This window comes from Rattus rattus, chromosome 2, assembly GCF_011064425.1.
Source record: "Rattus rattus isolate New Zealand chromosome 2, Rrattus_CSIRO_v1, whole genome shotgun sequence".
In the NCBI taxonomy this organism is placed as follows: Eukaryota; Metazoa; Chordata; class Mammalia; order Rodentia; family Muridae; genus Rattus; species Rattus rattus.
The window spans coordinates 138,494,364-138,519,109 of record NC_046155.1 but is presented as its reverse complement, the minus strand read 5'-3'; the positions used below and the strand labels follow the sequence as shown (position 1 = coordinate 138,519,109).

At 44.8% G+C, this 24,746-nt stretch overlaps 1 protein-coding gene across 2 annotated transcripts in view; it reads right to left on the bottom strand.

Moving 5' to 3' along the window:
- Positions 1-22,928, bottom strand: part of Plpp4 (phospholipid phosphatase 4) — a 78,981-nt gene extending 56,053 nt beyond the window's left edge. The window contains exons 1-4 of one of the 2 annotated variants that reach the window (XM_032893482.1): positions 22,818-22,928; positions 13,764-13,854; positions 8,526-8,589; positions 6,689-6,813 (exon numbers count right to left, since the gene is read on the bottom strand). In XM_032893482.1, the coding sequence (XP_032749373.1) occupies positions 6,689-6,813; positions 8,526-8,589; positions 13,764-13,854; positions 22,818-22,823 (286 nt within the window). In that variant the 5' untranslated portion in view covers positions 22,824-22,928. The remainder of the gene's footprint in view (positions 1-6,688; positions 6,814-8,525; positions 8,590-13,763; positions 13,855-22,817) is intronic. The other variant, XM_032893483.1, reaches the window with a different exon arrangement.
- Positions 22,929-24,746: the final 1,818 nt, after the last annotated feature.

Below are 24,746 nucleotides of genomic sequence, written 5' to 3'. Positions count from 1 at the left end.
TACCTTGTCCAGTTACCTTTAGCCATCCATCTTTAAGCTAGAAGACAAGGCTGAGAACATTGGGTATAAGAACAAAACAGCTTGTGAGGACACAGAAGGCAGGGTGAAATTCCCAGACACAGAGAAAGAAGTCAGAGTCATTCACACTGTGAGAGAAAGAACAAGGGTGGTACATTTATTAAAAATCCAAAGTTTGAGAAAGCTCTTAGATATTAAAAATAGAAAATAATATGATAATTCTATATAATTCTCTAAAGTTTTAAAATCTTCAAGAGGTGATTATTAAACAACCAAAAGGCAGACAACAGGAAAGAAAAGATAATGGAAAAGTAACTCAACATCTTTCTATACAGATCTAGAAAAGGGGCACATTCTCTGATTAAAAAGACACATCCAGTGACCAGGAAAATACATAGAGAAATATATGGTTTCAGTGAGGTATGTCACTGTGAAGTCTCAGATGATCAAAGGTACACAGTGGGCCCTTATGAAGTTGTGAAGGTGGCAAAAAAGCAAAAGACAGGGTCTCATGTGGCTGAGACTAGCCTTGAACTCCCTATGGGACTTTGGATGACCTTAAACTCCTGCCTCTACCTCCTTATTGCTGGAGTTTAGAGGCATGGACTACTACACCCAGCTAATTCAGTGGCAAACTTGTGGTTGCTAGGCAACCATGGATACTGACAGGGCTACAACTCCAGCCCCCAAAACAAATCAAAGAAAGTCCTCCATCAAATGCCCCTCAGGAACACTGCAACTTGGAGAGCCTCATGGAAATGATGGATAATTTGGACTTCCAAATTAAGAGCACAAAAGTCTCAAGACATGTAACTATATTGCTTTCTGATGAGAAGCTACAGATGTTTCCCTCCTGGAGGCTGTCCCTGCCTTTCTAGATCCCCTAATCCCCACCACATGGCATTCAAACACCAGTGTTTGCCCTCACGCTCCAGAAGGACACAGAGTCAAGTTTGTTCTTGCCTTCTCTACCCAGTACTTAGTCTAGTACCGCTAAATACTAAGGGATCACTCAGGTATTGTGGATATGTTTTTATATCTTCTCTGCCATAAAATGTATCCCACAAGCAACAGCTGCCCCATTTTATATAGTGCCACAGTGGCTTAAAAGTGAGACTGCCAAGGCAAAAGTACAAATCAGTGGCCTAGCACTTGCTTAGCAATACTGAAGCCCTGGGTTCCAACCCCAGCACCATTTAAAAAACAAACAAGCAAACATCTACATGTAACCATGTTTAGACATATAAACAATAAGAATATCTGCATGTACATTTGAGTGCACTGGTCTTGCTTTAGATGTGTGCTTATTTAGTGAGTTGGCCTGTGAGCTAGTTTTCTTTCTATTGCTGTATCAGTCTAGTGGAGGTATACTTCCACATCACAGCCCAACATTGAGGGAAGTCAGGGAGGAAACTTAAGGCAGGATCTTGGAGATAGGAACTGAATCAGAACCTATGGAAGAGTGCTCCTTACTGGTTTGCCCCCTGTGGTATGCTCAGCCCATTTTCTTATAACACTCAGGAGTACTAATCCATGGATGCCACTGCCCAGAGTAGGCTGGACTCTCCCACATCTATCATTAATCAAGAAAATGTCCCACAGATTGTCCTATAGGCTTTTTTTTTGGTAGGGGTTCTGATGCTATGGTCCTGTTCCTCAATTGGTTCTTGATCTAGCAGAAAAGATGTCAGGGGCAATTGCTGGCTGGAAGGAAAGAGGTGGGACTTCTGGGTCCCCAGAAGGTAGGAGAAAAGACACAGGAAAAGGAAAGGACTTTTCACCATGGTTTGGAAGGGCAAAAGGTAACCAGATATGTGAGATCTTGGGCAAAGTAGCCATTGGCTGCTTCTCCAGGTGGGAGGTTAGGATGTTGAGCTGGGAATCAAGGTAACTGAGCAGCTGAAGCTGAGGGCAGGTTGAGAGGCGCTGAGCTAAGTGTATTGGGATGGCCACACTAGTGGAGGAAGGCTTGGAAGAGCCCAGCATTTGAGCAACAAGTCAGGTTGAAATTGAGCAATGTATATGTGTCTGTGTTTTTCATCCCCAGCTCCGATATTTTCTGGGCGAGGACTGGTAGCAGGGTTCCTGAAGCTTAAGGTGGGGTAGCAAAAGCTAGAGGTAACATTTTCTCAAATGATGACTCTTCTTCCTAGATGACCCAAGTTTGTTTCAATTTAAACAACAGTCTAACCAGTCCAGCTCGTTTAAGACAGAAGTTTTGCTACATAGGGCCTTCAATCCCATGATTCCTCCTGTCTCTACCTCCCTTCTTCTGCAACACTAAGTATCCTTTCTTAGTAAGGTTTTGATGCTGCTGCCTTACAGTATTGCTCATAGCAAGGCCACTGATCTTTCTCCACAAAGGACAGATCACAGCTATAATTCCATGGGCCCTATATCTCCCTCTCACAGCCATTCAGCTCTACCGTTGTAAGGTGAAAGCCACCACAAACAACAAATAGATGAAGGGACATCTTGATGTTCTAGTACAGAATGCCTATAGATAGGAGCCGTGGCTAGAAGTGACTCATGTGCTGACACCTGGGTGCTATTGCTCTCATCAGAGAGACGCTTCACCAGTTTTAGAGGACAGATGTTTCTTTATAGCTTGACGGCACCATGGTTTGTTATCTCCCACCTCTCCCTTATATAAATCATCCCCTGGATGCTGAATAAATACTGAATCAAAAACTGAGACAATTCCCAAATGCCTTCACACTCAGCTTCTGGAGAAAGGCGCAATGACAGCCCTTTTTGAAATCCGAGCTTTAAAACCATTAGCTCCCTGCAATTGTGGTCTCTGCTTTTCCAGTCAAGGAAGCTAGGTAGGGCTGTCGCAAAGAAAATTCCATGCAAAAGTTGCTATGGCGCTTTGCCGCTTGGTTACATCACACTGGAGCCTTTCAGCTGCTTAAGAGAGATTCAGATCAAGTTCTTTTGTTTCCAAGACAAATTGATATCTGTCCTTAGATTTGAAGGAAAAGCAAATGCTCTACGGGATAATATAAGGATTTGGAATACATCCAGCCTCCATCGACCTGTGAACAGAGGAGCCTGGCTCACATCTCTTTAGCCTGGGATCCACCTCATCCAGTCACTCAAGTCTGGACTAGAGTGTTGATTGTTGAAGGAACATGAAGCATTTCTAATAAAATGAAGGGGTTCGCTGAGGTCATCTCTTCTGAGGAGCAAAAAGTCACACCAATCATGAGGTGTCCTAATAGTGACAATAAGACATGCAGGACAGAGCACTGATGGGTTTCTCGCTACATAAGGCAGCTCCCTTCAAGCTAACACTATCTTGTCACAAAGTCGGGGAAAGAACACAGATGAAAGCGACTTCATCAAAAACCCAGAGCTGCATTGGACATCCTGTCTGCCAACAGGAGCAAACAACGCCTTAAGGAGCATCTGAGGCAAGAGGTAATAACAGCCTCTGCCCAAAAGCCTGTGAGGCACAGAACCCTATAGCCACACATCTACAAGGCAGGCAGCCAGAGGCAGCCTGTGAGAAAGCCAGCCTTTTGGAAGCAGAGGAGAGAACTCACATCTAATAGAAACATTCCTTTAAGGTTCAGCCACTAATTTCTGAGGCCCATGGTCTGCCAGCATGAGGTAGTCCACACGAGAGCTACTTCCTACACAAGTCCAAGTGTGCCAGCAGATGCTAGCCTGTGCTACGGTCCTCAGTCAATTGTTTGAGAAGCCTGGATTAAGATTTTAATTTTAGAAACGGTTTCATTTCCTAGTGATCTTAAATTTTAAAGCCCTTTAAAATTCAGCACTAGCAGCAAATCTTTGGGAGTGGGGAAGATATCTCAAGAAGCATAAAGGTAAGGAGACAGCTCAGTTAGTAAAGAGCTTGTCATGCTGTGCTGGGATCCCTAGGACCACATTCTAGGAAAGAGGAAGCCAGGCATGATGATATACATCCTGAATGCCAGACCAGCAAGGCAGAGACAGCTGGATCTTTGAAGCTTATGAGTCAAACCAGCTTAACCCACCCAGGGAGCTCCAGTTCATGGAGACAGCCCCATCTCAAAGCATAAAGTGGGGGATATCCGAGAAAATAAGTCCATGTCAACCTTTAACCTCCCCACACACAGTGCACATACCTACCCATGTGAATATATCCACCCATGTGTATGTACACACACAAGGTACACATGCACAAGAAGCAGCACAGGGCATGAATAAACCTAGCTGTAATGAAGTGGATGGAGAACCTATAGGAGCTGACACCACCTTGAATACACCAGACCCCTCAAAGCGTTAGAGCTTTGGAACCCTTAATAGCAACGGTGAAATCACTCAGTGCAGGGGGAACCCTTCCAGCTAGCACCTGACGCCCAAGCATACACTCACTTTAACTGTGTCTCCAGAAACACAAGATTGGGAGGAAGCACTCTTGCACTGTGGCTGCGCCCAGAGTCATGCCTTCTTCTATCACCATGTCCTCACCCTAGGCACCTCAGTGGCACTATAAAGCAGTGTGTGGTGGCTCTAAGGTCAACTCTTTTATACCTATGGATTGGATCTGGCTCTGTTCATGTACTTCTTGGCCTGTTGGATAAAGCTGTCATAAATTTGATAACATAACATTCCCTTTATAGCTCTGGGACCAGATTTTTAAAACATCAGCAGGGCCACACTTCCTCTAGGCTCTGTAGAGGAACCATCCCTGCATCTTTCAGCTCTAGTAGATCCTGTATCACCGTCTTCCAGCTCTGGTAGAGCCACATGCTCCCTGGCTGTGGCTGCATCACTCCATCCTTCTGTGTCCTCACCTAGCCTTCTCCTCACTTCTACCTCCACCCTCCTCTGCCTGTCTCCCATGAGAACAACTCTTGCTGGGTTTCGGAATACCCTAAATCTAAGACTTCATCTCAATATTCTTAACTTGAAGGGTTTTTTACTGTTCATTTTGCTTTGGTAATTAAACACTGAGAGAAAGCAAAAGTATGCTTGGAGAATGATTACTACAGCCAAGTTATTTAACACATCTATCTATTTTCTTATGTAATCTCTCTCTCTCTCTCTCTCTCTCTCTCTCTCTCTCTCTGTGTGTGTGTGTGTGTGTGTGTGTGTGTGTGTAGACACACCCTTTTTAAAAAATTAAGTCATAGCTATAGGTTCTGGAGAGTAGGACCTGGATTTGTTTAGGGGAAGGGGGTGCAGTATTCCACTTACTATAATCTCCACAGCTGTAGAGAAGAAAATGAGGTATTTATTTAACTGACATGGAATGTGAGCACTCTATTATATTAAAGCTTTGCGAGGGAGAAAACACCATCATTCCAGAGGCTGCTGTCCTCAGATGAATAACCAATCCTGTCTGAGCCTCACTGCTCTGTGTAAGAAGAGCTCATCCTCCTCCTGGCAGGCTACAGAGCTGTAACAGTGGTTGATAACGATCCTCTTAAAGTGCCTGCTGCTCCCATAGCTCAATGATAGACCCAAGCTTCCTGTATCTCTGGGCAAAATGTCCATTCAAAGAAGTTTTAAGATGTTTCTCAACTCAGCCACTCACCAGTAAGGTGCATCTTTGTCACAGGATTCAGAAAAAAAATCCTATTAAGATAAGAGCCTTGCCAAAAAGTAAATGATTAGATCTATGCAGAACTTCACAGTTTGACAGGAGGCTTTGCTGTTCCGAGGAGTTACCTGCAGCCATAGTCTGTTTCCAATTATCCCAAGAGTCATAACATCACAGACAGCCTATTCCCGTGGACTCCCAGGGCTGTATTTTGCCTTGTTTATCTTTGGATTCCTAGGACCAATGCCTGGTGTCTAAGTCAGTCAATAAACCCCACCGGAGTGAGTGGCGACACCAGCTGTGGTAATAAATAATAACGGAAGAGCCACGGTTACAAGTCCAAGGTCCAAGCGCCTTATTCTGGAGGGATTAAATAAAACAATGCACTTCCACATTCTGGTTTTGAAGGATTCTCCAGAAATGTTAGTAATCATGATCGCTGACTTTAATCCTCCCGTCTGCTGAGAACAGAGGCATTTCTAGTTCCATTAACACAGCTGGACTCAGAAAGGTGACATTCGAGAGCCAAGGCATGGTAGAGCCAGGATGTGTCACAATTCAGAGGTCTGTGGCATTTCTTATTTCTTTGCTTTTGTTTCTTTCTGCTATGCTATTCTGCTACTGGTTCAGACAAGCCTTTGTGTAAAGCTGATCTAGGATTTAGAATCTATAGTGAAACAGCATATTGAGATTCATGTGCATACATACATATTTTCATATGCATTATCTATATGCACATGTGTTATATATTTGTTCATATGTATAATACACCTCAGTTAAAAAAATACTAGATACAATGCTCAATTGAACACTGGTTGTCAAGGAGCTTGGTAGATTCCCTTTGTACTGTCAAATTCTTGTGTCATACCTTCCAAGGCTGAAATGTCTCATGCCTCTCATGCCACACTCTTCTAAGCTCACAAAAGCAACATATACAGCAATACAGCACTGTATAAAATCTGGAGCCTTAGCTACAGGCTTTCATGACTTCCCAAGGAACACTATTTTTCTAAACCATCCATCCCACAGTGAAGAAAACTACACTGTGCTAATATTCAAATACCAAAACCATTTCTCTTAAACACCCCCAAGAAAGCGAGCAGGAGGACAAGAATGTCTTCCCCTTGAACTTACAGGAGGAATGGATACTGGGGAAGCTTTTGCGGCCCTCCGACACCAGGTCAGGGTCACCTGTGCAGTGCATCTCTGAATTCATCACCCCATCTGGAAAGCAGCGGTAAAAGAAATCGGGGCGAGGTCTACAAAAGACACCATGGACATTTTCAATATAGGACGCTGCCATCACAATGTGCCCCAAGCTGACCCCACCTCCCCACAGATCCCAACCCTCCTCAGGACCCCTCTGTCATCCTCCACAGGAGATCCCTGAGAACCCTTCAGACATGGTTGCTGAGGAAAAGCTCATTCTTTGGGGTCACAAAGGTCTGAAATGGAGTTAGGTTTGTAGCCTTAGGGAGGCTTCTACCCTCCCCGGCCACATTTCTACATCTAAAAGGGAGAAAGGAATACATGGCCAATGGTGAGGTCTTGAGCATTAGGTAGTGAACCTTCCTAGAGGCACCTAGGCATCATCAGAATCGAGAGGACTTCCTGTTTTACTGTTCGGTCAACCTAGACCCTGCCTCCAGGTTCTGAGATGCTACATGCCAAGTTTTGGTGGTCAGTTGTCTTTTCTCACCTCAGTGGCCCTCAACTTGGCTGGGAAACCTGACAGCTCAGTCACACAGTGTGAGGAGTTCAGTGACCCAGGCTGGTGGCTCTGGTTTAGAGCAGGAGTGGGACAGGTATCTCTAGAGGAAAGAAGGGTGATTCTGGCTGAAGCCAGGCCCTCCAGAGCCATCCAAGCTAATATTAACTTAGCTTTGGGTGTGGGAGGCATTGCATATCCACCATGTATATAGAGCCTATGAGAATCCTTAAAGCAGGGTCAGGGTGCTGTAGGAGATAGTACTCCTGCCAAGATCATCCATGATCCATAAGTGGCAAACATAAGCTGTCAGCCACAGAATTGAATCCTATGCCCAGGATTTCACCACAGTCTGAATGTTCTACTTGAGGGAGGATTGACTCATAGAAACGTGCCAGCCCACTACTCTATGGGCTCAACTCCAGCACTGCTGTGTGTAGACCAAGGGTGAGGCTTGCTAATGCTGCAAGAAGATGCCCTTTTTACTTGGCATACTGAGTCATAGTTGTCACGTACAGACTCAGTGATCTTCCTAGCTCTGGGATATCAGGAAGGTGCCTCTGCGACCTATCAGAGCTGTTCCTGTCCTGTCTTTCTCAGACCCAGCCATTGTTTCCTAATGTGGTTGTCCACTTACTCAACCAGAATCTCAGGGGGTGAGGCTGGAGAATCAGCACTTTATCTAGGCCCCAAGTGCATGCTGAGCATGGAGACCTGGAGGAACTTTCAGGTTAGGGTGTTTCATTGGCTGATTCTGACTCTTTACCGGAGCCACCAAAGGAGAAGGGGAAGCAAATGGAGACTCAAGATTGTTTTTTTTTTTTTTTTTTCAGGAGCGGTAAGGGAAGTGTGTCATAAAGCCAGATCTGAAATGCCAACCCATACATCTCATTCCAAAGACAACATACATAAGTGATCTGATTAGTTTGTTAAAGGCCAACACTGATAAGTGATGACTAAGCCTGCCAAGGGCCTGGGATAGCAGTGGATGACTTTGGAGATGACAGTTGCAGGTTTTGGCCAAGAGAAAATGTGCTCAGCCAGCCAGTGGACACACTGTCTTACAAGTGAACTCCTCTCTAAAGTAATGAGTTCATAATTTAAAGGAGAGAAGAGATCTGAAGGCCATAAATCCCAGAAGAGCAACAATTTAATGGAAAATCAGACACACTGGAATCTGTCCTCCCGGTGTCCTCTGATCATAGTTGCCATATAGGTGAACTTTGAGGTATAAGACATCATGTGTTTCTTTGTGGAACTTACCTTCCCACTATCAATTTAATAGTGTTTGTGCAGACTCCATTCAAAGCAAGAGCCAAGGACACTGCTATAAAACAAAACCAACAGACAGAAAAAGAAAAAACCAGTTGGTTCTCAAATTTAAAAATCATCATCACTATAATGAACATTACCATCATCATCACCATCATTACCACCACCATCATCATCACCATCATTACCACCACCATCATCATCACCATCAACATATCATCACCATCACTACCATTACCACCACCACCATTATCACCACCATTATCATCACCATTATCACCCATCACCATTGCAACCATCTCCATCACCATCACCATCATCATCAACCATCACTTTTATTACCATCACAACTATCATCATCATCCATCATCATCATCACTACCACCATCATCATCATCTGTGATTAGATTTAGTTTATGACCACAGAGTTGTTAAATGATATTTTAAAAACATAAAGGGAGACCTTGTTGCTAGGGAAAAATGCAATTGGGGCAGGGCTATGGAGTTTGTCCCATAAAATATCACATTCTTATGACAAGAAATTTATCTTTCCTTTTTTGCCAGAATTTTGAGCCTCACAAACAAACCTATCTATCACTTTCCAGCCTGATATAAACAGATTTAATACAACAGCATATAGAATTTCTTTTACTGGTAGCAAAACACATAACTTTCTTATTTCTTCTTGGCAACCTCCTCAGACATAATTCAAATCAGAGCAGCTGCCGGAATCTTTCTGAAGAGCCAGACAGCCTTGCCAGGCCTCTGTCTCACCGCTGACCCATCACCTGCCAAAAGCTGTCCATCACTGTTTCCAAAACGGTGGAGAGTCCAGGAGGTGACTTTTGTCATCTAGACTAGCAAGAACTTCTGGAATACATTGTTTTAAAATATACAGCCCAGGGACCTCCAAGCAGCCTGGAAACCTGCCGACTTCCCCTACAAAACCCCTTCCCTACAAAAACCTTGACCCTCTCTTAGAGTTTGTTAAAGGGACTTAGGCATAGTCATCACCGTCAATGTGATGAGGGTCAAATGTCTTACATAAGCAACAGAAGCCCAGGTTCTCTTGTGCTTTGCTGAGTAGTCAAAGATGTGAGCTACCATTTCTCTTTGGCAAATATTAACTGCTTGATGCCAGCAGAGATTTATGTCAGATGAGAGCAGCAGAGGGCCTTTTTCGGGAAGGACCTTCCGTGAGTGATTCATTAACATTAAGTGTGACAGATGAGCTCTTCTATATGCAGAAAGCATGGCCTTGACAGTCACCAGGCCACAGGCTACTAGAGTGAAGACAGAGCCACCTGCTTTTAGCAAGTTGTAAGAAATGGAAGGAAGGAGAAGGCTGGGGTAGATACTTACGGAAAGGGAAACCAAACACCTGAGTGGTGTTTGGTGGTGGGTGATGGGAAATTCTTGGCTATATATAAATATAGTGGAAAAGAAGGGGTAGGTCCCTGTTGGGGAGCTGAGCATGAGTCGGTCCCACAGCACTACCATGAAAATGCCCAATGTGCAGGCTTGGCCATAGTCTGGTTCTGAGTTCAGAGAACATAGGGACAATCCGGTAAGGACAGTCTGTACATAGAGATCTTTCCTGCCTGAAATATTGACTTCCTTCTAGTCTGTAAGCTCACAGCAGAGGTGAGGCCTCTTCTGCAGAACTGAGAAATTCCCCTAGGTTATCTGGGCTGACTTCTCTGAGATTCCTGACAATAAACTGTGAGAGATCACAGAAATGACGGTGGTGTCCTCCTTGTTAGAGTTGGTCCTGCCATGTTTTCTAAGGGAGTTCCACTCAGTCTTAGCTTGGGAGCATGGCCTCAGTGCAGACAAGCCATCTGTGAGTAAGCATCGCAGCTGCTCCCTCTTCATCCCACAGAAATTTGTGTGAACTTCATTCACAGTTCTGTCAATCCAGAGCACAATATACCTCATACACATTCGGAGCTGAGTGGGCCTGTCACAGCACAATACACTCTTTCCAAAGGTTTGAAGTGAGTAAGCTAGAAAACCCCAATGTACTGGCTGGTTTGGTGTGTCAACTTGACACAAGCTGGAGTTATCACAAAGAAAGGAGTCTCCCTTGAGGAAATGCCTTCATGAGATCCAGCTGTAAGGCATTTCCTCAATTAGTGATCAAAAAGGGAAGGCCCAGTCCATTGTGGGTGGTGCCGTCCCTGAGCTGATAGTCTTGTGTTCTATAAGAGAGCAAGCTGAGCAAGCCAGGGGAAGCAAGCCAGTAAGCAGCATTCCTGCACGGCTTCTGCATCAGCTCCTGCCTTCAAGTTCCTACACTGTGTGAGTTCCTGTCCTAACTTCCTTCGGTGATGAACACAATGTGGAAATATAAGCTGAATAAACCCTTTCCTCCCCAACTTGCTTCTTGGTCATGATGTTTTATGCAGGAATTAAAAACTCTGACTAAGACACCCAACAACCAGCAAATTTGCTATATGATCCAAATGCTGGAAAGAGACAGAGAAGGATCAAAAGCTAGAGAGATGAGATTTGGAGTGTGGGAGTCGCTTTGGCATTCTGGAAGTACAAACAACTGATTAATTTTTATATGAGTGATACAATGGATAGGGTACCTGATGAGAAGGCCTCAAAATGACAGGGTATTGATGCAGGGCCCTCTCATGAGGCATCTACTCCTATCTTCCGTATTCTTTAGAAAAATGACTGATCGGTGGTTGGATAGGCAGGAGAACGCATGGCCCCAGACTAACCTGAGCCTGCTGACTAACAAGAGCACCACAGGTCTAATTCATGTGATGTTTTCACACAATCTGACAGACCACTTTGACTGATGGATCAGAAATACAAACAAGACTGAGAAAGAAATTCAAAGTGTCATGTCTTACAGGTTTACTTGCTAGGGGCTTGCATTGAGGGTGCTATGGGATATGGGCGTGCCAGAGGAGTTGAGAGCTTATGCTGTCATTTGTTTTGTTTGCATAGTTTTAGGCAGTCTAATACTCCAGTCTTTCCATAACAGAGTTCTGGCTGTTCTACAGCCTGAAAGCCTATAACCTAGATGCTACAAGGACTGCCATTCTTGCACATAGGTAGCAGAGGGGAACACTGGGACTAAGATATAAATAAATGACTATGTTAAATCTTCTAAAGACCCTCAAGTACAGGACGGACATGACAACTAAACCCCACTCCCTGAGAGAGATCTGAATTCCAGGCTTGATGAGAAACCGTCTACTTCTCTGACCTTGGTGTTTGAAGTCCCCCTCCCTGCTGCCAAGCCTTGCTTAAAAGCATGGGTTGTTTGCAACCCCCTGTGCACACTGCTGGCTTTTCGTCATTTTCCAGACAAGAACTCATTGATTTCGGCAAACAGAACAGCCAATAATTCCTCTTTAGTTACTGTAGAGGAGGCAGAGTATGGTGCTCAATTTCGAAGCATCACCCTAAGGGAGATTTAGCAGAGAATGAAAATGTCTGAAGGAGGTAACCAGGCATGCTTGGAGACACCACAGGAACACAGCACCATAGCCAGCAGTAAATTATAGCCACAAACAAGACAGACCATTCTTACCCTCTGTCATTTATATTGGGATTCTATGTGAGGAAGCAACCACAGCATAAAATAAGGTGAAGGGATTTCCAAGCCAACAGAGAGGGTACCCAGTAGGATGTTCTAAAGATCACCATAGTATCCATCCAAATGCTGCCCTGCTACTGAAGCCGGTCATAGGAGGGTACCGATGCTCCCAACCCCCACGAAAACATTTAAAACTTTGTCATCACAACCCAAGCCGAGGCCATGTGACCAAACTCTCAGTCTACAGGTTAGCAGCCTGGAGAACACCCCTGACTGGAGAGAGTGAGCATGGTACTTCAGGCTGGCTAGAGTCACAGCTTTACTCTCAGCCTGGAGAAGCAATTGAGTAAGACTGGAACCAAGAAATAGAGTGGAAGTAGTGGGTGCCACCAGAGTTGAACAGTCAGAGAGATACATAGGGAGAAAGTGGCACCACTGTGAGCCCAGGTCTCACATCCGGGGCCTAAGAAACCAAGGCTAGGGAGGACAGGAGACAGGAAGTGGAGGGGCTGGGGGATGGCCTATTTCAGGCAGAGTTGTTCGTGAGCTCCTGGCCTTTCAGCTCTCTTCCCATTGCAGACCCATGAGGCACTGCTGTTCTGTCCCCTCCTTTCCTTGGAGTTGATAAGATTGTTTATTTTAGCTCTGTCTTTAAACCCACTATTTACTCTAGCTAATTTGAAAGGAAAACTGAACATTATTCTTTTCAACTAGACAGACATAACTAAAGTCTGGTTACATAAAACCAGTTCTTTGTCCTTTAGACACACACCACCTCATCCATCCTCCCTCACTAAGGGAGGAATATCCTGTATATTTTCATCACTAAAGCCCAGCAACTAACAAACAACTAACAAACGCATCCCTCAGTGAGGAACTCGGGTTCTAGATTTCTACTCCAGAGGATGGCAGGTCCAGAGACTATGCCAAACCCAAGCTTGGGGACTTAGGGATGAATGTCTAGATAACTCATTAAAATATATACAGGCAATCCAATTTAGTTTTCCAGGGGATTAAAAAGCTGGACATTTAGACATGGGTTAAATTACTTTAGTTGCTAAAACAGCCCAGTAGGATATTCTCTCTGTCTCTGTCTATGTCTCTGACTCTGTCTTTCTCTGTCTCTGTCACTGTCTTTCCCTGTCTCTGCCCCTGTCTGTCTCTGTCTGTCTGTGTCTCTGTCTCTCTCTGTCTCTCTCTGTCTCTCTCTGTGTGTGTGTGAGAGAGAGAGAGACAGAGATAGAGAAGAAAGAGAGAGACAGAGACAGAGAGATAGAAGGGGGAAGGGAGGTTCTCAGCCTATAGCCCTGGCTAGACTAGAATTCCTATATAGATTAGTAGACCTTGATTTGCACAAACCTACCTGATTCTGCCCAGGTGTGTGGGATTAAAGGTGTGAGCCATCATTCCTGGACCATGAGAAAGCCCTTTGGACAGGGAAGTGACTAAAATATATAGGTCTCTCCTGGGTGCCTTCTGAGAACCCCGCTTGTGAATGCCGTTCCTCCCCATGGGCTCAAGTCCTTTTAAGCTTATCTTATTTTTCCACAGTTTTAATTTTGACCAAAAGGAAAAAAAATCAGTTGGGTGTAAATGAGATTTTTTTTCAAATGTGATTATCTAATTAAGATCATTCCCAGCCCCTAAAGCAAGAACTGTGAATACTCTACCTAGGAAGGCTTCCTTAATTTCAGTCTTGTCTGTCCGCCGGATAATTTTCACCACACAAATAACAGCCAAGGGTGTGAGGAAGGAAATTGCCTGGAAGAAACAAGGAACAATTCCTCATGAGGACACTGATCTGCTTCAGATGTGCAACCCATAATTAGTCCTGGTTAGCTTCAACTCACCAGTCAAATGACCTTACTGAACTGACCTTAAACAAAGAAGGGCAATTTGTCTATGTGGAGCAAAAACACAGACTGGGAAACTGGAGGTCTGATTGCAGGTTCTAATTGATTTGTAATTGCTAGGAGCCACATTTAAAGTGGGAGCCTTGGAAAGAGTAAAGAACAGTGTATAATTACAGTAGTTCATCAGCATCAGTAACACTCTGGAGTTTTCCTTCCACCCCTCCTCCCCATCTCTCTCTCTCTCTCTCTCTCTCTCTCTCTCTCTCTCTCTCTCTCTCTCTCTCTCTCTCTCTCTCTCTGTGTGTGTGTGTGTGTCAGAGGAATGACTGTAGGTTCCCTAGCAACATGAGTTGGGACTTCTTAATGAAGGCCAATCAATTCATTCCTCTTTGGAGTTCTTTTGTTGAATATCCAGTTTTTCCCCTTCAGGTTAGAAGTGAGCCCCTTTATACAAATTCTTCCTTTCAATTTCACCTGCTTCACCTGGATGTCAAACTTCTAGATATGTTTGTAAGGGAGTTTCTAGATTGGGTTAATTCAGGTAGAAAAAGACTCAACCTAACTGTGGGCAGTACTATTCCCTGGGTAGGATCCCAAAGAGAATGACAAAGAGATAGAGGCTGAAGGCCAGCACTCATTTTTCTTTCTGTCTCTCTGTCTGTCTGACTGACTCTCTCTCTCTCTCTCTCTCTCTCTCTCTCTCTCTCTCTCTCTCTCTCCCCCCCCTTGGCTCAGATGCAACATGATCAGCTACCTCCTATTTCTACTGACATGACTCCCCCACCATGATGGACTGTACCCCCTCCAACTGTAAGCCAAAATAAACCCATTCTCCCTTAAGTTGCTTCTTGTCAGGTATTTGGTTGTAGCAACAAGAGAAGTAGCTAAGGCACCATCTAGCACTTTTCCTCTGCACAAATACTCATGGAATGAAGCTGGTGGGGGCCACATGCAGCCAGACTCATCACAAAGCACTAAATGAGGCAGTTTGTGTTTTAGGAATATATAAGGCTCATGATGGCTCTGACATGACTTCCCGTGTTCAGCGATGGGCCTGGAAACAGACAGCTTATGAGTTACAAGACCAGTCTTCTTAGGCCAGTTTTCTGTCTCCAATATGGAGTCTCTAACCAAGCTTTCTAAAATTAATAAGTTAGTTTTAATTACTGCTGTCACCAAAAGGAAAGTTACTTACTGAACTCTCCATGTGAAATATCTCAGGATAACAATCTCGGGACAGTTTGACACAGTACAAATCAGTTAGTGAAAAGAAATAGTACTCCTACTTTGGAATTCTTTAACTGTACTCAGGTGAAATGCCACTTTTTGCAGAGGGATTTCCTGATGTGACTAAGTCATCATGGATGGAATTCATGAAAATAGCCATGACCTTTCCAAACAAATTCTTCTCATTTCGGTCTTATTATTTTGGTCTCTGGCTTCAGAGATGGTTTACAAGACACCAGAAGGTCTTCCTTCCTATTTGTCATCATACCTTTGTGACCATGAATGATACTAACTGGTTTTGGGTTGTCCCCTTATCAGCTATGGTGCTGAGTGACATGGTTATTTCAAAAATCAACTGACCAAGTCATTTGGATGGCAACTGCTCATATCTGAATAACCTCAGGGCTTGCTGACATGATAATGATGTACTTGAATGACAGCCGGTCTGGGAACTGATGATCACTTTTTAAAAACATGGATCTTAAACAGTTCTGATCCTGGTGATTGAGAAACACATTTCTACGTTCGGATTCTGAAAACCAGTGTCTAGAGGACAACTTTCTGACAGCCAAGACCACAGTTAAGGCTCAAGAATCCATTTTGTCTCCGAATGCAAACATCAAGTTCACCAGCCTCGCTGTTTCCCATCCTTTACAGCCATAATTCATATCACAAGCTCCTGAAGGGGAGAGCGCAACTCATTAACCAGCGACCTTTACTGACACCACCACCAAATCAAGCATTAATGAAATAACATAGAGCAAAAGAAACTATTAAGAGACAGCACTAGTCAACATGTGTTCATATATGCAGGCCGAAATAAAACTCCAAATTAAGTACAAGTAGGAAAAGACTTCTCTGTGAGGCTCCAAAGGCTGGTAAAGGGGACTTTAAAGTAGGATGTTTGGCCCAAATAGGGACAGAGGATCAAGTGAGAAGTGTGCAGGCTCAGAGCCAAGAATCCGGACTAGGAGAGTTACGAGGGGCCCGATGGCAAAGGCTTTCTTTAAGCATTGTCCCTGACACAGACCTCTTGTTCTTAAGTCTCTCTTCCCTCTGCCTCTGCCAACATCAGCCTTCATTGTACCCACTGTGAAACTCTCCTGAGTAGATGCAATTTAGGATTGCTTTATGACACTATGAAATTTCCACACCGGAACTGCTTACTGAGCCAGCACTAAGTACCCCAGAGGAGGGGCACAGTTTCTGCACCTCAAGAATTCTTCCAGAAAAGGGCCATAGCCTGACAGAGAGCATCCAGCTCCATCTCTGAAAAGAAGTATTTGTGGGCAGCTGAAGACTGTGATCTTCCTTTCCTATATCCTAGCAACGCTGGAGGCGCCAGTCTGCCTTTGTCCTGGCCATATATGGTGGTTTGGTTGAATGTCCTACAGCAGCAGTTCTAAGCCAGTGGGTAGTGACCATCAGAGAACACATATTTCCAATGGTCTTAGGAACTGAGACACTGTTCAGGGACAAAAATTACAATTATGAAGTAGCAAAATATATAGATATAGATATAGATATAGATATAGATATAGATATAGATATAGATATAGATATAGATATAGATATATGGTTGGGGTTCTTCAGATCATTGAAAATACCAATGGTCACAGCCCACAAGTTGAGAACCACTGTCACAGGTAGTTTTAGGCATTTGCCCCCAGTCAGTGGCTACATTTGGGAAGGCTTAGGAGGTATGAATGGAAGAGGTACATCACCGGAGGTGTTCCGGTTTCAAAAGCTGCACGTCGTTCCCAGTTCATTTTCCCTTCTTCTTGCTGTGGTTTAAGATGTAAGCACTCAGCCAGCAAGCTTCTCTGGTCACCCTGACTGCTGCCAGTCTTCCCCTGTGATAGTGGTAGACATTTATCCCTCTGGAACCATAAGCCCCCCAAAAAATCCTTCTATGTTTGTGGTATTTATCACAGCAACAGAAAAAAGTCACAAATATAGCAAGTATCTGCAACATCTTTGGGGACAGAGAGCCCAATGCAGAGCAGAGACATATTTATATATACCATCCCCTCCCCCTATCTCTTATCTGATGTCTCACCATACCCCAAAATGAGTGCAACATGAATTCAAACTACACCCACAGGGTTCCAGGATCTCATATGGGATTCACATGTATCCCACACAAACCTACCTGATACCAGTGGAGAGAGCTGGGGAGAGGAAGAAAGTTGGGAATAAGACTGAATAGAATTTTCCAGGCACCTTGCCCAAGCAGTGTATGTCTACCAGTGAATTCCACACAGGAAAGGTCCCCAGTGTCCTAGTTCCACCCCATCTAGAAATGAGATCTGCCTCAGCCATGCTGAAAAGCACTGGGCTGTCCCAGCTGTGTCTAGGAAAGGGCATGACTTAGAACAGCCTACCGGCAAAGGGGACATGAATGCAGCAGGAAACGTTGAGGGGAGGCGAACCCAAAGCATTTCAATGTCAGGAATCTCACTGGGGCGGTGGTCACCAAGGCTCAGTTATGCCACAGCACAGAGGCTAAGTGCATTCCAGCTCTGGCACCTTACATAACGGTGGACAACAGAAGGATTTTAAAGAGGACTCCAGAACACAGACACCCAGCAAAGTCCCTACTTTGGGTAAACAATGGCAACCTGTCGCCACAGAAAGGGCTGTCAAAGACTTAAAAGGAGACTACAAATTAAACTGTCTATCACCAGCCAAGTTTGTCTCTTCTCCTTCTATCCTCTCCCCAAATTGACTAGTTCCTATCTTCTTTAAAAGCATCCCAGAATAGGAAACCCTCCTAGCGAATCATCCCAGTGACAGGAGGATTTTAACTGAGAGATAAAAATCAGGTGTGCCCTGCAGAACAGGAAGAGACAAAGGGACTGAGTCTTGGGTTGGTATTTCCTTGAGAGGCAAGGGAAATTTTGCAGAGCTCTCTTTTCAGTTCCCTAGTTAAGTGTAAATTGCTCTTCAAAGGTTGTCCAGCAAGGCTGAACTTGCTAGCTGACTTTCCTGTCTGTGCCTCCACAAGAATAGAAGCCACATTGATTCGGTTCAGCATCCCTACTTCATAGCCCTGGGCTTGGCTCATGGCGGATGATTCATGGCTGCAGGGGGAGTGAGTGAGAGAGTGAATGAGTGAGTGAGTGAGTGAGTGAGTGAGTATGAGGATGACGACCACCACCACCATCACCACCACCACCATCATCATCATCACCATCATCACCATCATCACCATCACCATCATCATCATCATCATCATCATCACCATCATCATCATCTGAAGGCATCCACCATCTGGTTCCATTCCTGCTTCCTCTGCACCCTTCACCCTTTATACACCACCCCTTCCCCAACCAGCTCTGACTCAGTGAGCCTCCAGGGCCCTGTTCTCCCACTTTAGAGCTTTTATGTCTGCATTCTCTCCACCTCACCCCAGTCCGAAAGAGGCCACATAGCAGAATGACTTCTTGGTGTCCTGAGAGGGTCTGGTCTAGCTTCAAACAGTTGTAAGATCTTGGTAAAGCTGTTCGGCTTTTCACCCTGAACTTATTGAGCCGATGCAACATGGTGCTGAGAGATTCTGAGAAGCGTCAACCGAGAGGCTGCTTGCTATGTGTTTCTTGTCCTCAAGAAAAGATGGCTGCCGTGGTTGTTCATGGCAATGATAGAGATGAGCATGGGTAATATGATGGTGATGGTGATGGTGATGATGATGATGATGATTGTGGTGATTTGAATAGGAATGTCCCCATAGACTCATATGTTGGAATGCTTGGCGCATAGGAGACGGTCTGATTAGCGGGCGTGGCCTTGTTAGAGTGGGTGTGGCCTTGTTAGAGTGGGCGTGGCCTTGTTAGAGTGGGCGTGGCCTTGTTAGAGTGGGTGTGGCCTTGTTAGAGTGGGTGTGGCCTTGTTAGAGTGGGTGTGGCCTTGTTAGAGGAAGTGTGTCACTGTGGAGGTGGGTTTTGAGATGTTATATATGTTCTGCCTGTGGCTAAAGATGCAGAGCTCTTGGCTCCTTCAGCACCATGTCTGCCTGCGTGCCACCAGGCTTCCTGCCATGATAACAGTGGAACAAATCTCTGAAACTGTAAGCAAGCTCTAATTAACTGTGCTCCTGTATGACTTGCCTTGGTCATGGCATCCTTTCACAGCGATGAAACTCTAAGGCAATGATGGTAAAGGCGCTGAAGCCCCATGGAAGTTTACCTGAGTCTCCTCTCTGACCTTTCTAGATCCTATTTCATATCAGAGTAGATATGCAGGGTCCCTGAGGATGTGTTCCACACCTGACCTGACTTCCTAGTCTCCACAGCCTTTACTGTCTCCCCTAGCTACAACATGTTCTTTGGAAGTATGCCCTGAATGCACAACACAGCATTAATGGAGGGTACATTGAGCAGCATCCATAACCAACTGACATGGCCTACACCAAGAGCAGGTGTTTAGCCATGCTCTGATAAATCCCACACACTCAGCAAGAGAGGCTGACCTCCTTTGAATAACAGCATAGCCTCTGGCAAGGGGCTGGCTGCTTGGGAATGATGGGGAAATGCTAAGTCAAGAATCGGTACTTCTGAAAAGAATCCTTGGTCTGTCTCTCTGATCAACAAGAATGCAGATTCATCATGGGGGAAAAAAGAAGTTCTTGGCATTGAACAGTCCACCATACCCACACCCGGTGCCTGCACTGAAGGAGCCTTGGGCAGGTCAAGTGTGAGTCGGAGCTTCTCTGAGGACACCATTAGCATTTATTCTCCTTGACTGAACTTTGACTCAATCAACAAACCTTTACTCTATTATTTTTCTGGTTACATTTGACGAAGGGATTGCAATACACACAAACATACATGCCTGTGTGCTCACACATGCGTACTCATGACTTATAACTTGGGGCCGCTAATTACTGGATAAGGAAGCACCTGGATCAATGCTAGCTCCTAAGAAAACATTTCAGTTGGAAAGTGAGAAAATTCACCTTCAGATGAAAACAGTCCAACTTATGTAAAAGTCCCAAAATTTACATATGAAAGAAGGAAATTTAGGCCAGTGAGGTGGACAAGCCAACAGAGGCACTCTATGCAAACATCTGGAATCCCATCACAGGAATGCACATGGAATAAGGAAAAGAACCAATGCTCCCAAGCTGTTTTCTGACTGTGGCAAGCACACCATGGCATGTGTGTATGTGCACACACACACACACACACACACACACACACACACACACACACATGCACACACATACGATAAACAAATGAGTAGAATTTGAGCTTCTAAGAGGGACTGACCTAGATTAGATATAAGTGACACTATAAGCTCCACCCAACATTCTCTTGAAGACACTGGGGAAGCTTTTGAGAACCCAAACTGACAAACAATAGCTCATATTATGCTCTTAATAAAGTCTGTGAGAACAAATCTTATTATGGGATAACAAAATATTTTCCCTCTTTGAGTTTTGGGTATTTTAATTGGTGCTTCTGCTTTCCTGTTGCTCTGATGGGCTGCACTGAGCTTGTAACTGAATGCATGTGCTTCATCAACCACTATTAACAAAACAAAAGGTTGAACTCGTTTCATTGTAAGATTAGAGAGTAAGCCAGGGCGCGGAGCCAAACATACTTCTAGTCTCCAGAAACCATGGCACTGGATGACCTTTTCAAATCTCATCCCAACCACTGGCAATATGCAAATCATGTCAGCCCATTCCTGTCTGTAGCTAGAACATTTGTGGTGTCGGCATTTAGTCTTCGAAACGATCCATTGTTCATAAATCTAGGCCAGAGCCGCAAATTTCTCTTGGTGTCCTGTATGAACATTCATCCAAATTGCATTTTACAGCACATCAAATGCAAAGCCCAGGGAAGAGCGGGTCTGAGTGATAAACAGACGTTTTCCCCTAATTGTGCTGTGAAGTCATTAGCCACATACTGGTTTGTTCATATCTAGGATTTATTGAGTTAGAATAGAATTGGAAACGAATCTTATTGTAATCCATGAGTATTTGTTATGCCCTACTGCCAACCAACCTTAATATTTCACTTCCTCCAAGATTTATAGAACCTATTTTCTTTTCCTCAGCTGAAAAGTAATTATGAAAGCAACTGTAATAACACCTGACTGTCCGCGCAGGGTGGCAGCCATTTTTACAACACCTGACTGTCCGCGCAGGGCAGCAGCCATCTTCATTTGCAGATATGAATCTTTCCGACCATCATTCCTTAAAATGCTCTCTTCTGTAAAATGGCGACATTCTTTCAAATAGTCCTATGTGCATCATGAATGCCTGGAATAGTCACTGTAGTCCCCCGAAGCACAGACATAGTCTGTGGGTCAAAAGGAATCACCTTCCATCCACCAGGCAGCCCATCTGAAAGTTTTATTATTGTTTCGGGCGGGTGGAGGGAGACTGTGACTGTTTCCTCTGTTACAGAATGGCTCAGTGGCAATGCTCCAAGAGTAACAGCATCAGCAAGGAGTTCCTGACTCTCTGGAACATCCAGGGAATTCTCAAGGAGGATAGCTGAACTTCATAGTTGGTTACCCAGATCAGACACTGTCACCCACTAATTCCCTCATCTCTCTGGGGTGCACTTCTGACCCGGCAAGCAGTGGATAGTAATGACCCCTTCCTCTCTGACAGTCTAGGACTATATGAGGTAGTCTTTCGTATGCACTGGAACACAGGGAGGGAAAGGTAAAAGGCTGTAATCGCTGAATGGTAGGAAAGGAGGGAAGAGTAACCCCATTCTATATCACTTGATTGGGTGTTTCCTCATTCATTCTAGGAGAGAGAGACATAGATAACGTCTAGTGGTTGATACGGGATAGGCATAGATATAGATATAGATATAGATATAGATACAGATACAGATACAGATACAGATACAGATACAGATATAGATACAGATATAGATATAGATATAGATATCTGGGTGTATGCTGTATGGTGTACATATGTATATTTCTGTTGTGTGTTGGTACATGTATATGTGTGTGTAGCATGTATGGAGGTCACTAATTGAAATCAAATGCCTTCCTCAATGGTACTCCACCCTACATATTGAGGCAAGGTCTCACCCTTGAACTTAGAGCTTTGTGATTTGGCTAGTGTAGCTAGCACTCTCCCTAAGACTCACCTTCCCTGTGCTGGGATTGCAGGCTGGTCATCATATCCACTCAGCATTTACATGTGTTCATGGGATCTGATCTCCAGTCCTCACACTTGGGTGGCAAGAATTTTACCTAATGAGCCACTCACTCCTCAGCCTACCTAAGGGTCATCTTGTCACCAGACAAGTAGTTAGCAAAGTTGTCTGTATTGGCCAAGTTGGAAAATTTCAGGCTTATCCCAAAAGGAGAAAGGACAGGGAATTCTTGTCACTAGCTTCCAGTCCGTCTCTACTACATTGTCATTATGCGGAAACTTTCAAGTTAACTCAGGTAAGTAAGTCCCCTCTGTTTCCAAAGTGTTGGACAATCACAATCCCGCAAGTGAGGACTCAGTGCCTGTCATGGCTGGAAGGGAGTTTCGATTGGATGGGCTACCTCCCTCTTTATCTAAAGCTGCCAACTACCTTCAACAGGAACAGCAAAGGTCAAAGCCCATTTGGTGTATAGGTGGGGTAGTGGACACATTGGCCACCAAATCATGGTACTTACAAACATGAGGCGGGTAGGTATGTTGTCTGACTGCACCAAAGGATTTTTATAGAGCCAGATCTCTTCCGGCTGGATGACTCTCTGGAATGGATCCAAAAACTCTGTAAAACTGAAACAAAACAGAGAAAAGGATGTGACAGCTAAGCACTCTGGGGCCGTGGAAAAGGCTTCCCACAAGAAGCTGGATTTTGCATGCCCCCAGAAGAATCCCAACTTCCGGGAAGGGGAAAAACAGGGAGCTCAAGTGATGATCCTCAGCCAGTTCCAACCAGATAAAGATAAAACAAAACTGAGACTCTGTGTCCCCGAGACATCCTGTCACCCAAGGCAGCAAGGACTCATTCCCTGGTTAAGGAGACAGCCTGGGAAACAGCTTTACAAAGACTCCCAAGAACTCAGGCTCCTAATGTGAGCTTTCAGCTCAGCAGCTCATGTGGAGTCAGGCCAGGCTGTCCACACAGTACCTGAGAACAAAGTGGGTCTGAGACAGGAGCGGATACTCAGCAGGTTCCCCTGACCTAACAAGGGGACGACAGGACCTGTCTTGGCCTCCCTCATATTGCCCAGGTGAGGTCGTGCTGCTGCCACTCCCTCCACTAGGGGGCAGAGGAAGGATAAGGAGATGAGGCAACAGGATGTTTTGAGTCTGCTAATGGGCTAGCTCTAGGCACTTTCCCTCATCATTTTTACCCTCTGAGAACTACTCCTGCATGGGAATCCAGCACACTCTGGGAGATAGCCTGGGCTATCTCCTCATTAGTTGGACAACCAAAAGCAATGCTTAAATGAAAAGTGTGGGGGGTAGGAGGGGAGGCAATATTATGAGTTTCCAATTTCAACTTCAGCCAACAGCCTCTGTCCAACATCTCCAGCCCCACCTCCACCTAAATTTCATTCAGAACGGTTTTAAGCATGAATGGCGGGGAGCCAGAGAATCAAGAGGTTCCAGTCTTCCCCTGCCTGGCTGAGAAATTTTGAATCCGAGCCAAGAGGATCTAGAAACTTTGTTCTTTTCACAGCCACTCCTGTTTCAGTCCTGGATTCAGAAATTCTCCCTGCCTTAGGCACAAGGTGGGGGCCAGTTATCCAAGAACCAGGTCCTAGCAAAACTGGGGACCTTGCAACCTCACTATGTAAACTAAACTTGAGAGTCATAGGATTGTGGTCTGTCTGCACTTTCATGTACATTTTCAGCAGTGACCGTACAAGGACTGTGAGCTGAGAGCCTCCTAGAATGCTGGCCCACTAGGAGGCCCTGATGCTGCCAAGCTTAATGTACACTCTGAGCAGCCTCACAGTAATACCCTCAAACAGAGCAGTCTCTCCATGAATTCTACTGTGCATTTAGAACCCATAATCCTCCATGTCGCTTTCTACACGCCTCCCTGCCCTTCCTTCTGTTCTCTCTTCTCTGCACCATCACCTCTAACTGTGACTGGGCTTTTACATGCTAAGAATATGTGTACTTAGGAATTCCAAAAAGAATAGATGTGTCTTTAACAGCCCTATGACCATGGCACCTTCAACTGAAAAAGAGTCACCTGGGAAATATTTGCCAGTGTAGTAATTGTCATAGAGACCAGCCAAGCCCTCACCAACCTGAGCCCAGAATGTGTCTATTGCAGAATGGGATCCCAAATGCATGAAGAACCGGGTCTGCAAAACTGCTATGGGCCCCGTGTACTTTCTCCAAAGCAATGATACGGCGAGCACTTCCCTGAGCATGAGAAAACTGCTCCCTGGCACAGTCCTCCCATGAAGCCACTCTATGCCACTTAGTAAAACACTGCCCTTTGTGGGGCTGCAGTGTATGCACCTTCAATGGGGCAGCTTGGAACTAAATCAGAGGCCACAGCTGGAGATGGGCGAGAATCTTCTGGACACTTGTTAGCCAGATGTATTAACAGTGTGGATAGGGCTTGGGGATGG